The sequence below is a fragment of the Pangasianodon hypophthalmus genome, chromosome 10, assembly GCF_027358585.1.
Source record: "Pangasianodon hypophthalmus isolate fPanHyp1 chromosome 10, fPanHyp1.pri, whole genome shotgun sequence".
Taxonomy (NCBI): Eukaryota; Metazoa; Chordata; class Actinopteri; order Siluriformes; family Pangasiidae; genus Pangasianodon; species Pangasianodon hypophthalmus.
In genome coordinates this window covers 20242646-20259128 of record NC_069719.1, presented here as the reverse complement: position 1 = coordinate 20259128, position 16483 = coordinate 20242646, and the positions used below count along the sequence as shown (strand labels likewise).

Sequence of the window (16483 nt, the reverse complement as noted above, 5' to 3'; positions counted from 1 at the left end):
GAATGTATTACATGGGTGTATATGTTTTTCTTTATTGCATTGTCACAAATAATGAAGTATGCACTTTGATTCCTTTGAATTTTTTTCTTGAACACTAGAAAGCCAGTTTGTTTAAATACACTACGCAAAACCGGTTGATTTGGAATTCTGCCCTTCTTTTCTTGTCTGTAACGATTGTAGTCCTTACAAGTTTAACTGAATAATGGACATTCCTTATTCTTTGAATCGCTACGTGAGTCTGTTGATTTTAAAGAAATATACTTAAGATTATCACTTGTTAAATAATGCCAAAGTGTCCATGTACAATGGCAATATGCAGTTCCAGCTGTGTCTAATTCCACCTTTCCCTTGTTCCCTGTTACTATGTTAAAACAGAGTTTCATTTTACTGAGAAATATTAAATCCATTGGGAAAGGGAAACAGAAACTTACAAATCATGGCAATAAGGATACAGTATGCTATTATTTCTGTAATATCTTCTAGGAGCCATCACTGATAGCAGCTTATGATTGTTATTGTGATTAAAACAAACGTGTAACAGCTTGCTGACATTCTTTATAAGGTATGTAACATACAATATGTATACAAGCTAAAAGAGTATGTATGGAATGATGTTTGTTTGCACTGACTGTGTGTGTCTTGTGTTCTGGTCCTGCTTGAAGATCAGACTGCTTTCACTTCCTTTTTATAGTGAACAGAAGACATTTACTGAATGTATGTAAAACATCATACACACCGTTAGTTAAGATGGGTGGATATGAGGTGACAAAGGTTTCAGAATTGAGCCTGAACCCAGCAACAGTGCACATTGTTAACTGAGACGTGCTTTAATCTGTCTAAATATGAAATGCATCATTGGTACAAGTTATAGGAGAGATGGATACTCTTACAAACAAAAGGGCTGTGTAAGGTTAAGTCTGTATTGACGTGACCACAGATTTGTTGAAACCTGATTTGACAGATACTGAAACTATCCAGATATAGAATGTGTCTTCGTCACAAAGCCAAAAAACACAAAAAAAAAGTCTGACAACCTCAGACAGGTTGTGATGTTTTGTCATTCTAGCACTACATTTTCAAATTTATGCAATGGGTTGATGTAAAAGCCTTTCTGAGGCAGTGCTGTAAAAATGTAAGATCTTCACTGTGATCTACCTATATATTTTTTTCAAAATTGTTATTTTGTATATATTGTAAATCTATGGATATTTTTTCAAAATTAAACACTGAAATCAAAATAATTTGTGTTTTAATGTGTTTCCTAACTTTTTTTTTTTTTTTTTTTGAACTTTGTCATAGAATTGTCACTTTGTCTGATTGATATGCAGTAAATTCACTTAGGGGCTTTCAATGGACTCTTTTTAAAATGAGAGCCCATGAATAACAATTACTCATGCAAAACTGTTAAACTCTTTTTAGTGTGGTCTCTGGAAAGCCCAGAGAATTTGGGTGAATTTCCCAGAGATTAAACACAAACAAAGGCATCCCGATGTAAAAAAACAAAACGTGTGTGTGCTCTATAAAACGTAGCTGTGTGAAACATGATCAGTCGAACAGTCTGTTTAAGACATACCATGGAGGGGTGTAAGATAGATGTAAGATCTTAAATAGTAAAATGGGACAGATGTATTGACCCCAGCTGTATTATGGGTACATCAGATGTTTGACATATTTGAAAAGCAGAACTGAAAAGAGGAAGAGTAACTAGAGGCTCTGGTGGCTTTAAATACTACACTTGCTTGTGACTGATTTGCAGAAAAGGAAAGGCACGCCAGACCTCTGCTGTTACCATGTACTCGTAAGTTTACTCTGTTTATTTTTTATTACTTTGGAGGAAATGTAGTGGAAAAAACAGTTTTTTTTCCGATATTATACTAATTAGGATGACCTTTAAATTTCTACAGATCATGTAGATCTACGTTTGAAGAGGTCCATGAATTGTCCTCTCCGTACACATCTTTACATGACAGTTATGTTCCCAAAAAGCGGGTAAGGAGAGTATTATTTTTGGATTCATCTTTTTCGTTGTGGATTTTTTCATTTTGAATTTTTGTTTATTTCTTCTCTACTCTTACCTTTAGCTATGGTCTTATATTTTACAGGGCTTGAGTGGACTTAAAACATTACTGTTGGCCACAGGATGTTTGATTATCCTAGGGGGCCTCCTCGCCATTGCTTTGCTAGAGGAGATGAAAAATGAGGAAAAGATTAACAATGCTGTGATTCAGAACACCACGCATCAGCCAGAGCCACATGCTGAACAATGTGATCATGTTAAAGAATGCAGGTGAGGTCATATCCCTGCAGAAATCATCAGGCTCTCTTTGGGGAAGTTATATCTTCAGCACATAGTAAACAAATTTCATTATCGGCAGAAGAAATTTGTTCATCACTCTATCAGACCACTATACTGAACCACACTGCAGACGAATACAGCCAGACCGCTTTCGTATTGCTTTTAATGCATTCATTGCAATCAGTTCAAACAGGCTATTTCTCCATGAGTGTACTTTTCCATGAGTGTACTTTTCTTTATTCAAATGTGGCTTTCCATTGCACAGGATTGTTCTGGTTGAGAGTATTCCTTTATGGATGGACTATGGAACCAATGCCACTTTTGGAGTACCACTGTACAAGGCATGGAAAGACCTTCTGTCTATAGCGACCGAGCAAATCGATATAGCATCATTCTATTGGTCTCTTACTGCTGAGGACATCGGTGTCAAGTCCTCCACTGACCAGTTTGTGAGTAGTGACCCAGCTATGTACTCTCAATCTCAGACTGGCTCAAATCTAGCTCAAGGAAATTGAATTCATTATTGTAGTTTTGTCAGCAGAACAGCTATGATGCCAGTGCCTTAATGCCATCATGTAGCTTTTCAGCTTGCACTAAGGAACAAACGGGATATTCTGCAAATATCTGTACATAATTGTCCTATACATAATTATCTTTTGACCCCCCATGACCTAAAACCTGGACAGGCCACTGGTGTTCAGCTTGTGAATTGAAGGTTTCAGTTTTCAATGTCCCCAATGTTTAACTTAGATAAAAATAAGCCCCTTATACTTTAACTGTAATGAAAGTTGTTCTCTTGCTTCTCGTTTTTTTATATATTGGGTTTGTTTGTAACGTTGGTTGAATAACAGCACACCCCCTCATAGGAAAAATTACTCAGCGCTGGAGTGGTGTGATGTGGCCTGACACAAATCACCCTGAAATGGATTATTTTCCAATAACAGCATGTCTCGAAGTATTTCATTCTGATTATACAACAATAATTTGCCAAAAAATTATATTTTTAAAGTTATTAATGAATGATACTATATACATTTCATCTGTTTACAGTTACTTTTAATGTCAGGGAACGTCTGCAAAACAAGTTTGTTCTTGTTCTCACTTATGTTATAACAGCTATAAGCTAAGCCTTGAACTATAAGCTAGAAACTAAGCCTGAAGGTGTTATGGTATTAAAGCTATAAACTAAACTCCAGCATTTTTTTCTCTCTGTTTGTTAATAAGACAAAAATGCAGTTTGTCATGCTACCAAGAAGACTTTGTTTTGTTGGAAAACCTAAATTTACAGCTTTCCCTCTGACTGTTACAAAGTGCTGACACTGGAGACTCCTTCCAAAAATACTCACAGAAAACTACATATCAACAGTCCCATTTTTTTTTTTTATTAATATATGTGAAGCATCTGCCATACAAGTCCCTGTGTAATCTGTTACTATAAAAAGAAAATGAATTAGAAAGGGTGCATTAATATAAACCTGTGATTTGAATTACAACCTGCTCTACTACTGAGCCGTGCTGTTCTAGAAAATTAACTAACACCTTCTGACCAATGAGGAATTCAACATGTGTATAATGAATATGTGGTGTAAGCTGTTAGTAGCTTGCTGTTACATGTGTTATTACATTGTGAATGTGCTAGTACTCTTTAGTAATAGACACGATACTAAGTGTGCCAGCTTGAAATTAATGTGTTGTTCATTCAACGTGTGTTTGGGCTACAGGGTAGAGACCTACTGGAACAATTAAAAGCTCTGCCGAAAAGAAACGTGTCTGTGAGAGCTGTGAGCAGCATCCCTTCTGTGGCGACCAATTCGACAGACCTGGATGTGCTGAGAGAAAATGGTCATGAAGTGCATATGCTGATTACTACATTCACATATGGCTTTGCATTGTGTCTGTAATGAAGCTTTACATTCTCACTGCTTCTTTTTATAGGAGTGCAGGTCAGACGTATTAACTTTGGCAAATTGACTCGAGGAATTCTTCACAGTAAGTTCTGGATTGTGGACAGGAGACATATCTACATCGGCAGTGCCAACATGGACTGGAGAGCATTAACACAGGTATAGAAGACAGACCATAGTATCAGTTGTGTATTTGGGGACATGTTTAAAGCCAACTAACCTGATGTATTTTATTTTTTATTTTTTATCTCTTTTTAATTGAAGGTGAAGGAGCTTGGAGTCGTGATTTACAACTGCACCAGTCTGGCCACAGACCTCCATAAGATCTACCAATCCTACTGGGTTATGGGTCACAAAAATGCTACGATCCCAGTTCCCTGGCCCTCTTCTTACGACACATCCATTAATAAAGACCAGCCTCTTCGTGTGAACCTTAGCGATGTGCCCAGTAGAGTTTACATTGCGGTAATATTCTGATTTTTTTTTTGTCTAGATAAAAACTGTGTTGGCTTGGCTGCTTAGAAGCAGAGTAAGTACTCTTGGTGTCCAGAGTAATGCATTACTTGGTTACTGAAGTAATAATTAAGGATGGTCACTGATATTCAGATATTTGAATATCTAAATTCATCTTAGCATTCATTCATTTATTTAATGCTGAATAAAATAAAATAAGTTGTGCATTATTGTGCAATTTATAGTTTGTCTGAGAGTGTGATCACAAAGAATGTCAGGCAGCTGATTATTGCAGCTCACATTGAGCAATGTGGCAACTACTAAGCATAATATTGTCTCATGATAATATTACCAAACAGTGTAGTGCTAGATAAACAGGACCACAGTTATAACCAAGGCAGGGTTATAACTGTCCTGCGACAGTTCTGTGGGTAGAAACACTTTGTTGATAAGAGTAGTCATTTTTGTGTATTCTAGCTTAGATCTAGCTTCACAATTTTGTATACAGATGTTTTTTTTTTATTATGCTAATATAAAATATTTTCATATTTTACACACACACTCGCCGTCTACTTTAATAGGAACACCTATACACCTGCTCATTTATGCAGTTATCCAATTATTCGATTATATATTATAAATATATATCATTCAATTCTATATTATAAAATCGAACATCAGAATGGGGAAAAAGTGTGATCTTAGTGACTTTGATCGTGGCATGGTGGTTGGTACCAGATTGTCTGGCTTGAGTATTTAATAAACTGCTGATCTCCTGGGATTTTCACACACAACAGGCTCTAGAGTTTACACAGAATGGTGCAAAAAACAAAAAACATTGAGTGAGCAATAGTTCTGTGGGTGTAAATGCCTTGTTGATGAGAGAGGTCAGAGGAAAATGGCCAGATTGGTTCGAGCTGCCAGGAAGGATACAGTAACTCATATAATTACTCTTTACAACTGTGGTGAGCAGAAAAGCATCTCAGCATGCACAAAACATCAAACCTTGAGGTGGATGAGCTACAACAACAGACACATCAGGTTCCACTCCTGTCAGAGAACAACAGGAATCTGAGGCTATCATGGCACTGAAACTGGACAATTGAAGACTAGAAAAAAGACGAGATGATTTTTTTTTTCTCTCTAATCTTCAACTGCCCAGTTTCTGTGAATCAGTGGCAAGGTGACAAGGAAAAATTCCCTGAGATGACATGAGGACATGAGGAAGAAACCCTGAGAGGAACTAGACTCAAAAGGGAACCCATCCTCTTCTGGGTGAAATCCCCAGAGCCACTTTCTAACATCTAGTGGAAAGTCTTCACAGAAGAGTGGAGATTATTAATACAGAAAAGAGGGGACTAAATCTGGAATGGGCTGAAACACATTTAAAGCCTGAAACACATTTGACATCAACTATTTAAAATTTTGGCCAAGCAGGAAACATTAAAATATAAAAAATATTGTTGTTGTATTGTTGTATTATTAAAATGTTGTTGTGTATTGTGGCCTGTATTTGCTCTCCTCTTATGAAAATTTGTTCTTCCCCTAAACTCAGAATTCCCCTCCTGCCTTCTGTCCGGACTCGCGCACCAAAGACCTGGATGCAGTTTTGTCCGTGGTCAGCCAGGCAGAGCAGTTCATTCATGTGGCAGTTATGGAATATTTTCCTGCCTCCAAGTTTTACTACAATCACAGGTAAACCTTGATTAAACTTGAATGGATCCTGTTTTTTTTTTTTTTTTTTTAAGGACTGCATGCTTGTTTTTGTTTAGGTACTGGCCAGTTATTGAAAATGCACTAATACGGTCAGTGTTTGAGAGGAACGTTACAGTGCGTCTCCTGATCAGCTGTGGCCGTGACAGTGACTCCTCCGTACTCCCCTTCCTCAAGTCCCTCAATGCCCTCAATTCAGCACCTGACAACATCAGGATAGAAGTGGTAAGATCAACAGGAATTTTGGCGGAGTCTCTAAAGCTTTCTATCACTTCAGCTATAGCAGATTCACAGTAAATCACAGTATATCATATATATCATATATCCAGAATCCAGTATATCATATATTTAAAATCCTAATGATTTTTCAGCTCTATTTTGGGCTGCAGTCAATTTGAATGCTATATTTTCACATTCCACAGAGACTCTACATTGTTCCAGTGGGTAACGAGACTAACATTCCCTATACAAGAGTAAATCACAACAAATATATGGTTACAGATAACGTGGCATACATAGGTGAGTTATGGACTACCAAGATGTTTAATTTAGTTTAAGTTTTGCAATGTTAATCACAAAGACAAAAAAGTCAAAACAGTACAGCAGCAATATTTTTCTCATTTTTTATATCAACATAAGGAATTATAATTTATATTACATAATCTGTATACTATCCTCACTAAACGTATGCATTGTTGTATTTTACAAATCTAGAGATTGAACAGGTTTCTGTTTCACAGGTACCTCTAACTGGTCTGCTGACTACTTCAACACCACTGCTGGTGTCGGGTTGGTGGTTTCCCAAGATGTTTTGCATTCTCCCTCACCTGGAGACACGTTACTGGGGCAGCTGAGTGCTGTGTTTGACCGAGACTGGGGCTCCAAATTTGCAGTGCCACTAGAAAAACTGGGCCACAACCCTGACTGTGCTTTTTCTAAAGCATAAATGGACAGTATCAATTCACACAGTATAAAGAGGTTTTATTACACAAGCTGAAATGAAATGTAATGCAAAATTGAAATGCTGCACATTATATAATGCTTGTCCATGAGTTACATGCTATGGGGTAATTAACTTTCTGTGATCAGCATTATAATAACAGTCCTTTTCACTCTAGTAAGAAAGGATGGGGAGAGAACTGACACACAGTTAAGCATCAAAGTGAACAGGCTTAATAGCAGCCTGGATTGAACAAAGCAATAGACATTTATAGAGAAAAGAAAATAAATGAAGATTGCGATACATGTAACCTGGAAAATAATAAATATCACTGCTGTCAAAATTTAAAACCAGTGGTTCTCAAAGTGGGGTCCGTGAAGCAGAGTCAGGGGGACTGTGATTTTTTTTTTTTTTTTTTTTTTTTTTTTTTTTATAAAATATAGTGGTAGAAATCAAACCCCACCATTATCAAAGCTGCTGTAGTATTTATTATTCAGTTCTTATATTCATCTATTTGACTAGTCACTTGTCGTCTTGGACTTAATATGCTCTGTCTGTAAAAAGATCATCTATTAAAAAACAAAACAAAACCAAAAAAAACTCAGTGCCTCCAATAATTAGCCAGAATATTACTGTTTCATTCATTCATCTCCTGTAAGCACTTTGTGGATCCGGCACCCGGGAACACTTAGCACAAAGTTCTCTCTCTCTCTCTTTCTCTCTCTCTATCACACTCTCTCACTCACTCATTCACTCACTCTCTTTCTCACTCATTCACTCTCTTTCTCACTCATTCACTCACTCTCCTTCTCACTCACTCATTCACTCTCTCTCCTCTCTCTCACTCACTCACTCACTCATTCACTCTCTCTCCTCTCTCTCACTCACTCACTCATTCACTCTCTTTCTCACTCACTCATTCACTCTCTCTCTTTCTCACTCATTCACTCTCTCTCTTTCTCACTCATTCACTCTCTCTCTTTCTCACTCATTCACTCACTCTCTTTCTCACTCACTCGTTCACTCTCTGTTTCCTCTCTCTCACTCACTCACTCATTCACTCTAGTTTTCAGTTAAAGAGGTGCCTGACTGCAGAAAATCTTCAGAGCTCTTATTTACTCGTGGTTTTTTTCCCCAAAAACTTCTGGAGGTCGCCTGCAGGGGGCGGTAATGATTTTATTACCCAATCCCTGGCGAGAAACGTTTAAGGGGCGGGGCTTGCAGCGGAAGTGTAGAAGCGACGTGTGCTTTCAGTGGAGCTGTTCGGCTTTGAGTGAGCTGCTCCATTTGTAAGGAACACCATGGTACTGTTAGAAAACGACGCGGTAAGAAGAATTTGAATGATATTTTATGGTTAATTTAGTGTTAAATTATGATTCTGATGATAAACACTTTAAAGAAAACAATGCAGTGTGCAGGTAAAGCTCAGCTGAGTTAGCAGTGAGCTAGCTACCTCAGCGGTTTGGCTGCTTAGCGTTAAAGTGGCTAGTTCCAGTGTTTCAGCTCAGGAAAAATACTTCTTTATTTATCAGATACAGAGACGCAGAGACACAGGTCAGAGCTTTAGACCTTCTGGACCGAAAATATTAACGTCTGTACCAATAATCTGACTCGTAGCTAGGTTACAAGTTGATAACTTGTAAACTGAGTTCATGTACTGGAGTAACAGAGTGCAGAGGTGCTTTTCTTTGCCTTGTGTTTGAGATGAATCCGCTAAATAATGTCTTAATAAATTAAACTTGAGCTATGATGATAAATAAACTCATTTTGTTTGACAAGCAGTTCCAGCCAGCTGTTGTCTTTCTTTCTGTATGATTTTAAGGAAACTTGTTTATATATATAGTTTTTGTTTCTTAGGAAAATATATATGAAATTATAATTTCCATTAAATCTTTACATTGTTAGTGTTTGTGACATTCAGAGGCAGTGCAGTGAGCCAGGGAAAAAAAAAAAGTCAGTGTAGTGTTGCTTAGGCAAAACCAGAGAGTTGTTTTGTGTAGATTTGGTCAGCAATGCCGTGTTGTGGTGTGTGTATATGTGTGTGTGGTAAAGTTCTGAAGTTGCTAGGAGTTGAATCAGAGGTAACAGTGTACTGTGTGTAGAACAGCAGCAGGTCACACAGCTGAAGGGTTTTCAATCCCGCTCGGTGTGCTGAGAAACAGCTCGCTGTGCTGAGAGTACAGAGGAGGAGCTGTGAAGGGTTTGAGGAGTTGCAGCTGGGAACAAATGGGATTTAAAAAAAACCTTGATCATGTATCTGTTCATTTTTTTTAACCAGTAATAGATGAAAATTCATTTTAATCACTATTTTGAAAAGTCATCGGTGAGGTAACCCAAAATGGCAAAACATTTAATCTTTTAATGGTCTTAATAACAAATCATTGGTCAGAAAATTAGCAAGAATTAAACACTTACATAAAGGAAGTTAGTATGGGAAGCTTTTCCTTTGATTTCTTTAAATGTTTAAACTTTGTGGCCCTTGATGAGCTCCATCATGTGTGGCAGATAAACAAAATGATGATTAATCTTTTTAAGAAAAAAAAAAAAATAATCCCAGAAGATAGTTTTGGCATATTTTGTACACCCAGACGTGTGTTAGTTTGAATTTTACATCAAGCATTTTAACATGTTTTTATCTTTGCGTACAAGAAGACTGTATAAGTGAATTACCCTGTTTCTGCTGCAAAGTAAACCAGTAAGTGGTGGCACAGGAGCTCTCGGGAGTGCATTTGAGTAATTCTTGCTCATTTTCTGACCAATGATTTGTTGTTAAGACCATCAAAAGATTAATAGTTGCCATTTTGGGCTTGGTCCATTTTTTTTTGTGCCCAGGAGTGTACATCATGACTGTTCTAATCCTAATCTGGACCAAATAATCTGTGAATTGCTGTAGATTAGTGTGCGTACACACAGGGCAACTAATGTGTGTGTTTCAGTTTGGCAGCTGAGTTGTATAGCATATGGGGCATTATTTGCTATGACTTGGCTTTATTCTGATGCTTTGTCTCTTGGCTCTCCTGCAGTTTCTCACTGAACTCACACGCCTCTTCCAGAAGTGCAGGACCAGCGGCAGTGTGCTGATCACCTTAAAGAAATGTAAGTGCTAAACACTGGCATGTTTTTCCTTGGTCCTCTCATCTCCAGGCCTGATCTGAAGAAGGTGCTGTATGATGGATATGTCAGGGTGAATGTGGGCCGAATATCACAACTGAAATGATGCAAAAACTGTTAAGAAGAGGCGCAGAGAGGTTAGGGTTACACACACTCCTTAACACAATGTAGGCAATTTGAGGCACTTTAGTGTAGCCAGTCCACCTGCCAGCGTGTTTTTAGAAGGAAGGAGGAAACCCACACAGACACGGGAACAACATGCACAGACATGAAGCCAAACTCTGGGCTGAACCAGAGACTATATTTATATTGCATATAGAAAAGAAGATATGAGCTTCTCAGCTGATTTGTTTTCCCACTGTTAATAATTTAATATGTATACTGTTGTATTATTTTTGATACTTGTAATAATGAAGCAATATCTGTGAAACCTAACACACTAAATTTTTTGTCTTTTTTTATGTCCTAAAGGTATGCAAACATTTGCTCTCAAATATATAGTCTGTGAGATATCCATTAGTGTTCAGGCCATTTGGGAATCAGTCATCATTCAGACTGTATTCTTATGTTCCTTTCAGAATGAACCATTTTTAGTGCACAGATCAAATCCTCAGTAAGCAAATATAATCATCAGACTTTTCCATCTGTTTATTTTCAGACGATGGGAGGACGAAGCCGGTGCCGAGGAAAGGCCATCCGGAGACATTTGAACCAGCTGACAATAAATGTCTCATCAGAGCATCAGATGGCAAGAAGAAGATTAGCACAGTGGTGAGTTTAACTGAGGTTTAAACCCTAAATCAGTGCATGTTAATGAGCTAAAGTGGGAAAGAGATGGGAAAGGGAACTGTGTGTGTGTGTGTGTGTGTGTGTGTGTGTGTGTGTGTGTGTGTGTGTGTGTGTGTGTGTGTGTGTGTGTGTGTGCGTGCGTGTGCGCGTGCGTGCATGCATGCATGCTTATGTAAGATTGAATGGTCGCTGGATATTGTTGACTTATTTAACATGCATTAGCAATAAAAGCTCCTTCTGATTTAAGACCTGTCTCTTTACGTTTTGCAGGTCAGCACTAAAGAAGTAATAAAATTTCAGATGGTAGGTATTTCCTCATGTTTCCCTTTACTTTGCTTCCATGTTAAGAGAATTGATTGGGTTCTGGTGCTTGATGGTGTAAGGAAAAAAATACAGATCTAAGAATTATAGTGTTTATGTGGTAATGACAACTAAATTCCAACAAAATCTGTAGCATATTTCACACAATATACAAAATGCAAAAAATATTTTTAATTCTTTTTCTTTATTTCATCACTTAGGAAGCCTTTTATGTATCAATATCAAGCATCAATTTCTTTTTCTCCTTTTCCTTAATGGAAGCAAAGCACACTTGTAGGATGTGGGTTGTAGTACATTTTATCGACTGCACGTACAACAGGATTTTTTTAAACAGTTTTGAGTATTGCATTTGAACACACACAAATCAAATCAAGCAGACTAATATGTCTTTACAACATGAAACCACGTGTAATACATAACGTTAATCAGACTCTTTTTTGGCTCAGGCGTACTCCAATTTATTGAGAGCACACATGGATGGCTTGAAGAAGAAAGACAAGAAGAGTAAAAGTAAGAAGACTAAAGCTACACAGTGATTAAAAATACCAAGGAGAGAGAGAGAGAGAGAGAGAGAGGAGCTGTTTATTTAGCAAGACCACCTTCAGTGACATCCAATACTCACCTGTGCCGACCTCAACAGCTTTTCCTTCATGCTGGGGGTGGGTGGCACTCTAGCAACCGAAGGAGTGGAGGCCATTTTCTCTGCCCGAATATTATCTTGACATCTTCCCTGTTCAAAACTGGTCAAGATTTTGCTACAGTCATCGGGTATAATTTGGTGGTGCCATATGATGTTGCTGTCTTTGATTACAAACCATTTTTTTTCCCCTCAATTTTTAAATGCGTCTTAAAAGCTCACCTAGCCTCTGCTCCTCATGTTGGAAGTTCACCACAAATGTCCAGGATTTAAATCCTCCAGTGTACAGATTTGTTTTTGACTTCAGAGGAGTATATACATTTTTATTCTGAAAGATACTTCTATGTTTATTACTAGAGTCATCCATAATTAATTTGTCCCAATCAATATTTGTGCCTTTGACACATTTTTTTCCTCCCTTCCATGCATTTTTGGTACAAACCCAAAATGGACTTCTAGGTTTACAGTTATTGTTTCACTTGTTGGCCCAAACAATGCAATGAGCAAATATCACAATGTTTAGAAGAGCTGTTAACTTATTTTGAGTCCGAAATAAAAAATGTCCCAGGCTTTTTCTGTGTAATACTTGTCAGGTAATTTACCCTTCGTTAGGGCCTTTTTTGAGTTGTTTAACTTGTTTTGCTGTTAATGGCATGGACCAGAACAGACTTTCTTATTTGTGATTCAAAGAAACGTTATGCAATGTAAAAATCAGTAAATTACAACACTATGTACACAACTAACTAACATAAAACAAAGCTAAAGCTGAAGTTTTAAAGTGCTGTGTTCCTCTTGTCGGGCCGCTCTCTGCTTGAGCCGGCTGTGTTGCTTCGTTTGGCTTCCTCTTCCTCCTCCGTGTAACCCTGTCGCATCAGCTGAGTCACGTACTGGAACAGAGTCTGGAAATCAAATCCAAGAAAATATGACATCTAAACCTAGTGCATATTCTTCTGTTCAGTGGTAATAAAAATCATTTCTATCTTTACATGATGTTCAGAATCACTGAGACTGTAGATGTACATTCAGGTCCAGATATCTTTGGACACTGACATTGTTACTTTAGCTGTCTACCACAGTTCACCTGGCATGTAAATTCCCTCAAATTAAAGCTGAAAGTCTGCACTTTGAGCTCATATTCTTTTAACTTCGACTCCTATAAACTGTAGTGGACAGCTAAAAGAACAACTTTGTCAATGTCCAAATATGGATCTGCCTGTACATCTACAGGCTCAGTCACACAAAATGCAAAACTCTCTTGGTTTTTCCCTGAACCTTAATATTATGGGCTGTTTTGTGTAGAACCAAAATCAAGTTTTAGTTCCAGACTGTAATATTACAAAGGGGAGAAATATTTATACAAGGCACTGTAGAGCACAGGGTTTGTCACAAACAGCATACTGTTTTCATAAGTAGAAGGCTACTACAGTGTAGTAACAGCTAACCGCTGTTGACACATGATTTTATGATGTGTGTTTGATAGTATGCATATTATGTGGGCTTGGGCAATAATACAAATTCAACATAAGTAAAAAGAGCCTGGAGCAATAAACCTTTCCGGTGTCATATAAATCTCTTCATTTGTTCTCCAAAGTTAATTTGCTTCAATCCTTTGACAGCTCAGGACAGTACTGGAAACCTGGCTCATGGTTGCTTCTGCTTAGGTGTGAAACAGTTTGTAGAGATTACAAACACTAATTTCAGAGAAGGCTTCTGCAAGTGTTGATATGCAAAAAGCATCTCGCTTCATTAAGAAAGTTATTAGCAAGTCCATTAATATTAATAAACTTTAGGGTCTGTTATTATGAATATTAATAATTTGTGGGGCAGTGCCAAGGAAAACAAGTGACAGAAAAGGCACTCTTCTATGGCGGACAATAAGAGACAGTAAATAAAATAAAACATAAGAAATACAATTTGCATTTTCTTATTTTTTAATTTATTTATGCACATACTTGTTTCTTTCTCCAGTTTGCTAATGAGGAGGGTGACCATAACCGTAAATCTAACAAGCTGTTGCTATCTGGCAAGGCAGACCAGATGCAACATGGTAAAAAAAAAAATCCACATTTAAAATACTGAAAAAAAGAGGAAGAGACAGCAGCTACCGTTGAGGCATTATGACCATCTACTTGCTCCTGCTGTAAGCTGTAAGTATTTAATGCAGAAGCAATAAAGTAACCAGTAAGACCCTATAGAAGGCATTGCTTTATATGGACAATGCCTCCCAGAAAACGATCCTTTCAGGCCCTTCTACCCTTCACTGATTACAACCTTAGTGCTGTGACTGGACAGTGACTGCATATCAGTGTGGCAGTTCAGTGCACTGATGAAAGTGAAATTTAGTGCAACTGGGAATTACATTCTTCTTGTACTTATAAACCAATTCTGTGCTAAGTATATTTTACTGAAGAGATAAAGCAATGTAAGAGTAATGGAAGAGTTCTTTTCAGCATGCCAGGTTATCTCCTGGCACAAATGAAAACAGTGTACAAATGAAAATCTGTGTAATGCATTTCACGCTTTCCAATCAGTGCAAATGCTTTTCTATTTAACACAAAATCTTCTCCATATAGACAGCTGACATTTTTTTTCTCCCCAGTTATCCATGAATTTCATAGTTATGATTTTAAAAAAGTTTTTTTCCTCACAGTGTCTAGAAAGGCATCTGGTATGACTTTAGCCTTCAGGATACATAGCCTGCTGTTGTGCTGCATGGTTTCTCAGTGAAGTGCAATACTACAAATACAACGTGACACCCCATCCCCTTTCCTGTGTGTGAGTAAGGGGGATGATGTATTGCCATTTTTCCCCCACTAGGAGCATGGAACTCGACACTTGATCGAACCAAAAATCCTATATATCCTATATCAAACTGACCCCAAGATCAAAAAAACTTTTCAGCATGATCTCTTGTTCCTGTTCTCAAAATTCAAAAGACATTAGGCTACTGTATGAATTTACACTCTATGGCTAAGTGTGGCCATAAGTGACGCCCGACTACCACACCCGTATGTCTTTTTCAAACATCCCATTCCAGCTTTAGTGCCCCTTTGAATTATAATAACCACTCCACTCTTCTGGGAAAGGTTTCCACTAGATTTTGGAGCACGTGGCTGTGGGGATTTGTGATCATTCAGCCACAAGAGCATTAGTGAATTCAGGCACTGATGGTGGGTGAGGAAACCTGGGGTGCAGTCAACGTTCCAGTTCATCCCAAAGGTGTTCAGTGGGGTTGAGGTCAGGGCTCTGTGCAGGCCACTCGAGTTCTTTCACACCAACCTTGGTAAACCAAGTGTTTCTGGAGCTCTTTTTGTGCACAGGGGCCTTGTCATGCTGGAACATGTTTGGGCCTCTTAGTTCCAGTGAAGGGAAATCTTAATGCTCCAGCATACAAAGACATCCTATACAATTATGTGCTTCCAAATTTGTGGCAACTGTTTGGCGAAGGCCCACATTTGGGTGTGATGGTCAGATGTCTACAAACATTTGGCTTTATAGTGTATTGTGTACTCATTGTGGTTTTGACCTGGCTGGTAATCAAACACATTAGTTTCTTTATGATTAACCAATAGACTGTAAGTATATCTCCTTAGCACGTTACAGAAAGAAATGCATAAATTAATAAATGCATAAATAAATAAATCAATGCAAAATTAAAGGAAGGAAAAAACCTATTCAGTGATTCATTTTTGTATCTTATTTTCCTCCACAGTACATTAGGAAGAGTTCTAGCAAGAACATTTTTGCTATGAAAAATATTTGGATAAATTTCTTGAACGTTCCGTTTCAACATTAGCTCTGAATTAAGTTGCTCATTCACTTATCAGATAACTTCATGGACTTCTTTATATGCTCTCACCTTCCATGCCTTCTCTAGCTCAGGGGTCCATTTGTCTTTCAGAATTGGCCGGACTGCGCAGATGAACTCTGTTCCTACATACTGGAAATACAAACCACACTTAATCCATTCAGGCAATACTTAAAAGATTAAAAAGCCTAGTCTCATTGATACTTTGATAGAGGAAACTCTTAGTGAAAGTGGGACACCTGCTGGTCATAGACAGTGGTGCAGGAGTCAATTTTATTCTCACCCCGTAGTATTTAGGAGGTGCGGAGTAGCGGTAGTGGCTTCTCCCAAGCTCAACAGCCAGTGAGTCCAGCCGCTCTAACTGATCAAGCCTGGCCACACTCTTCTCAATGAAAGACATCACTCTGTTCAAAAAAGACAAAACAAAATACAACTCATTGGCACTGTGCACTGTGTTTCAAATGATACTCCACAGCACAGGTTACCAACCCTGGTCCTGGACTACCCCCTG

At 38.0% G+C, this 16483-nt stretch overlaps 3 protein-coding genes across 4 annotated transcripts in view; 2 read left to right on the top strand and 1 right to left on the bottom strand.

The window, feature by feature from the left end:
* The first annotated feature begins 138 nt into the window (after positions 1-138).
* Positions 139-8347, top strand: LOC113538610 (5'-3' exonuclease PLD4). The gene is made up of 11 exons (XM_026933801.3): positions 139-1798; positions 1905-1989; positions 2103-2287; positions 2562-2745; positions 4018-4138; positions 4232-4359; positions 4465-4665; positions 6209-6348; positions 6426-6591; positions 6789-6885; positions 7107-8347. The coding sequence occupies exons 1-11, from the start codon at positions 1791-1793 to the stop codon at positions 7310-7312; spliced, it is 1521 nt and encodes a 506-aa protein (XP_026789602.1). The 5' UTR covers positions 139-1790; the 3' UTR covers positions 7313-8347.
* Positions 8348-8485: 138 nt separating this feature from the next.
* srp14 (signal recognition particle 14) lies at positions 8486-12747 on the top strand. Of its 2 annotated transcripts, XM_026934420.3 has the most exons (5): positions 8487-8631; positions 10330-10402; positions 11076-11188; positions 11477-11509; positions 11974-12747. In XM_026934420.3, exons 1-5 carry the CDS (start codon positions 8608-8610, stop codon positions 12061-12063), a joined length of 333 nt encoding a protein of 110 aa, XP_026790221.1. In that variant the 5' UTR covers positions 8487-8607; the 3' UTR covers positions 12064-12747. The 2 variants fall into 2 exon arrangements, with proteins under 2 accessions (XP_034163690.1, XP_026790221.1); XM_034307799.2 differs by lacking the exon at positions 11477-11509 and having other exon boundaries at positions 8486-8631.
* The window catches only part of xgb (x globin), a 26506-nt gene continuing 22318 nt past the window's right edge, over positions 12296-16483 (bottom strand). Inside the window, exons 3-5 of the mRNA XM_026934419.3 lie at positions 16256-16376; positions 16024-16104; positions 12296-13063 (exon numbers count right to left, since the gene is read on the bottom strand). Coding sequence (XP_026790220.2) covers positions 12938-13063; positions 16024-16104; positions 16256-16376 — 328 coding nt within the window. The 3' untranslated portion in view covers positions 12296-12937. The remainder of the gene's footprint in view (positions 13064-16023; positions 16105-16255; positions 16377-16483) is intronic.

Excerpts from the sequence above, each read along its gene's own strand:
- LOC113538610 (XM_026933801.3), top strand. Across the intron at positions 2,746-4,017 it reads AGTCCTCCACTGACCAGTTT|GGTAGAGACCTACTGGAACA; the intron begins GTGAGTAGTGAC and ends TTTGGGCTACAG. Across the intron at positions 4,666-6,208 it reads CCAGTAGAGTTTACATTGCG|AATTCCCCTCCTGCCTTCTG; the intron begins GTAATATTCTGA and ends CCCTAAACTCAG.
- srp14 (XM_026934420.3), top strand. The coding sequence starts at position 8,608 with ATGGTACTGTTAGAAAACGACGCG. Across the intron at positions 8,632-10,329 it reads TACTGTTAGAAAACGACGCG|TTTCTCACTGAACTCACACG; the intron begins GTAAGAAGAATT and ends GCTCTCCTGCAG. Across the intron at positions 10,403-11,075 it reads GCTGATCACCTTAAAGAAAT|ACGATGGGAGGACGAAGCCG; the intron begins GTAAGTGCTAAA and ends GTTTATTTTCAG.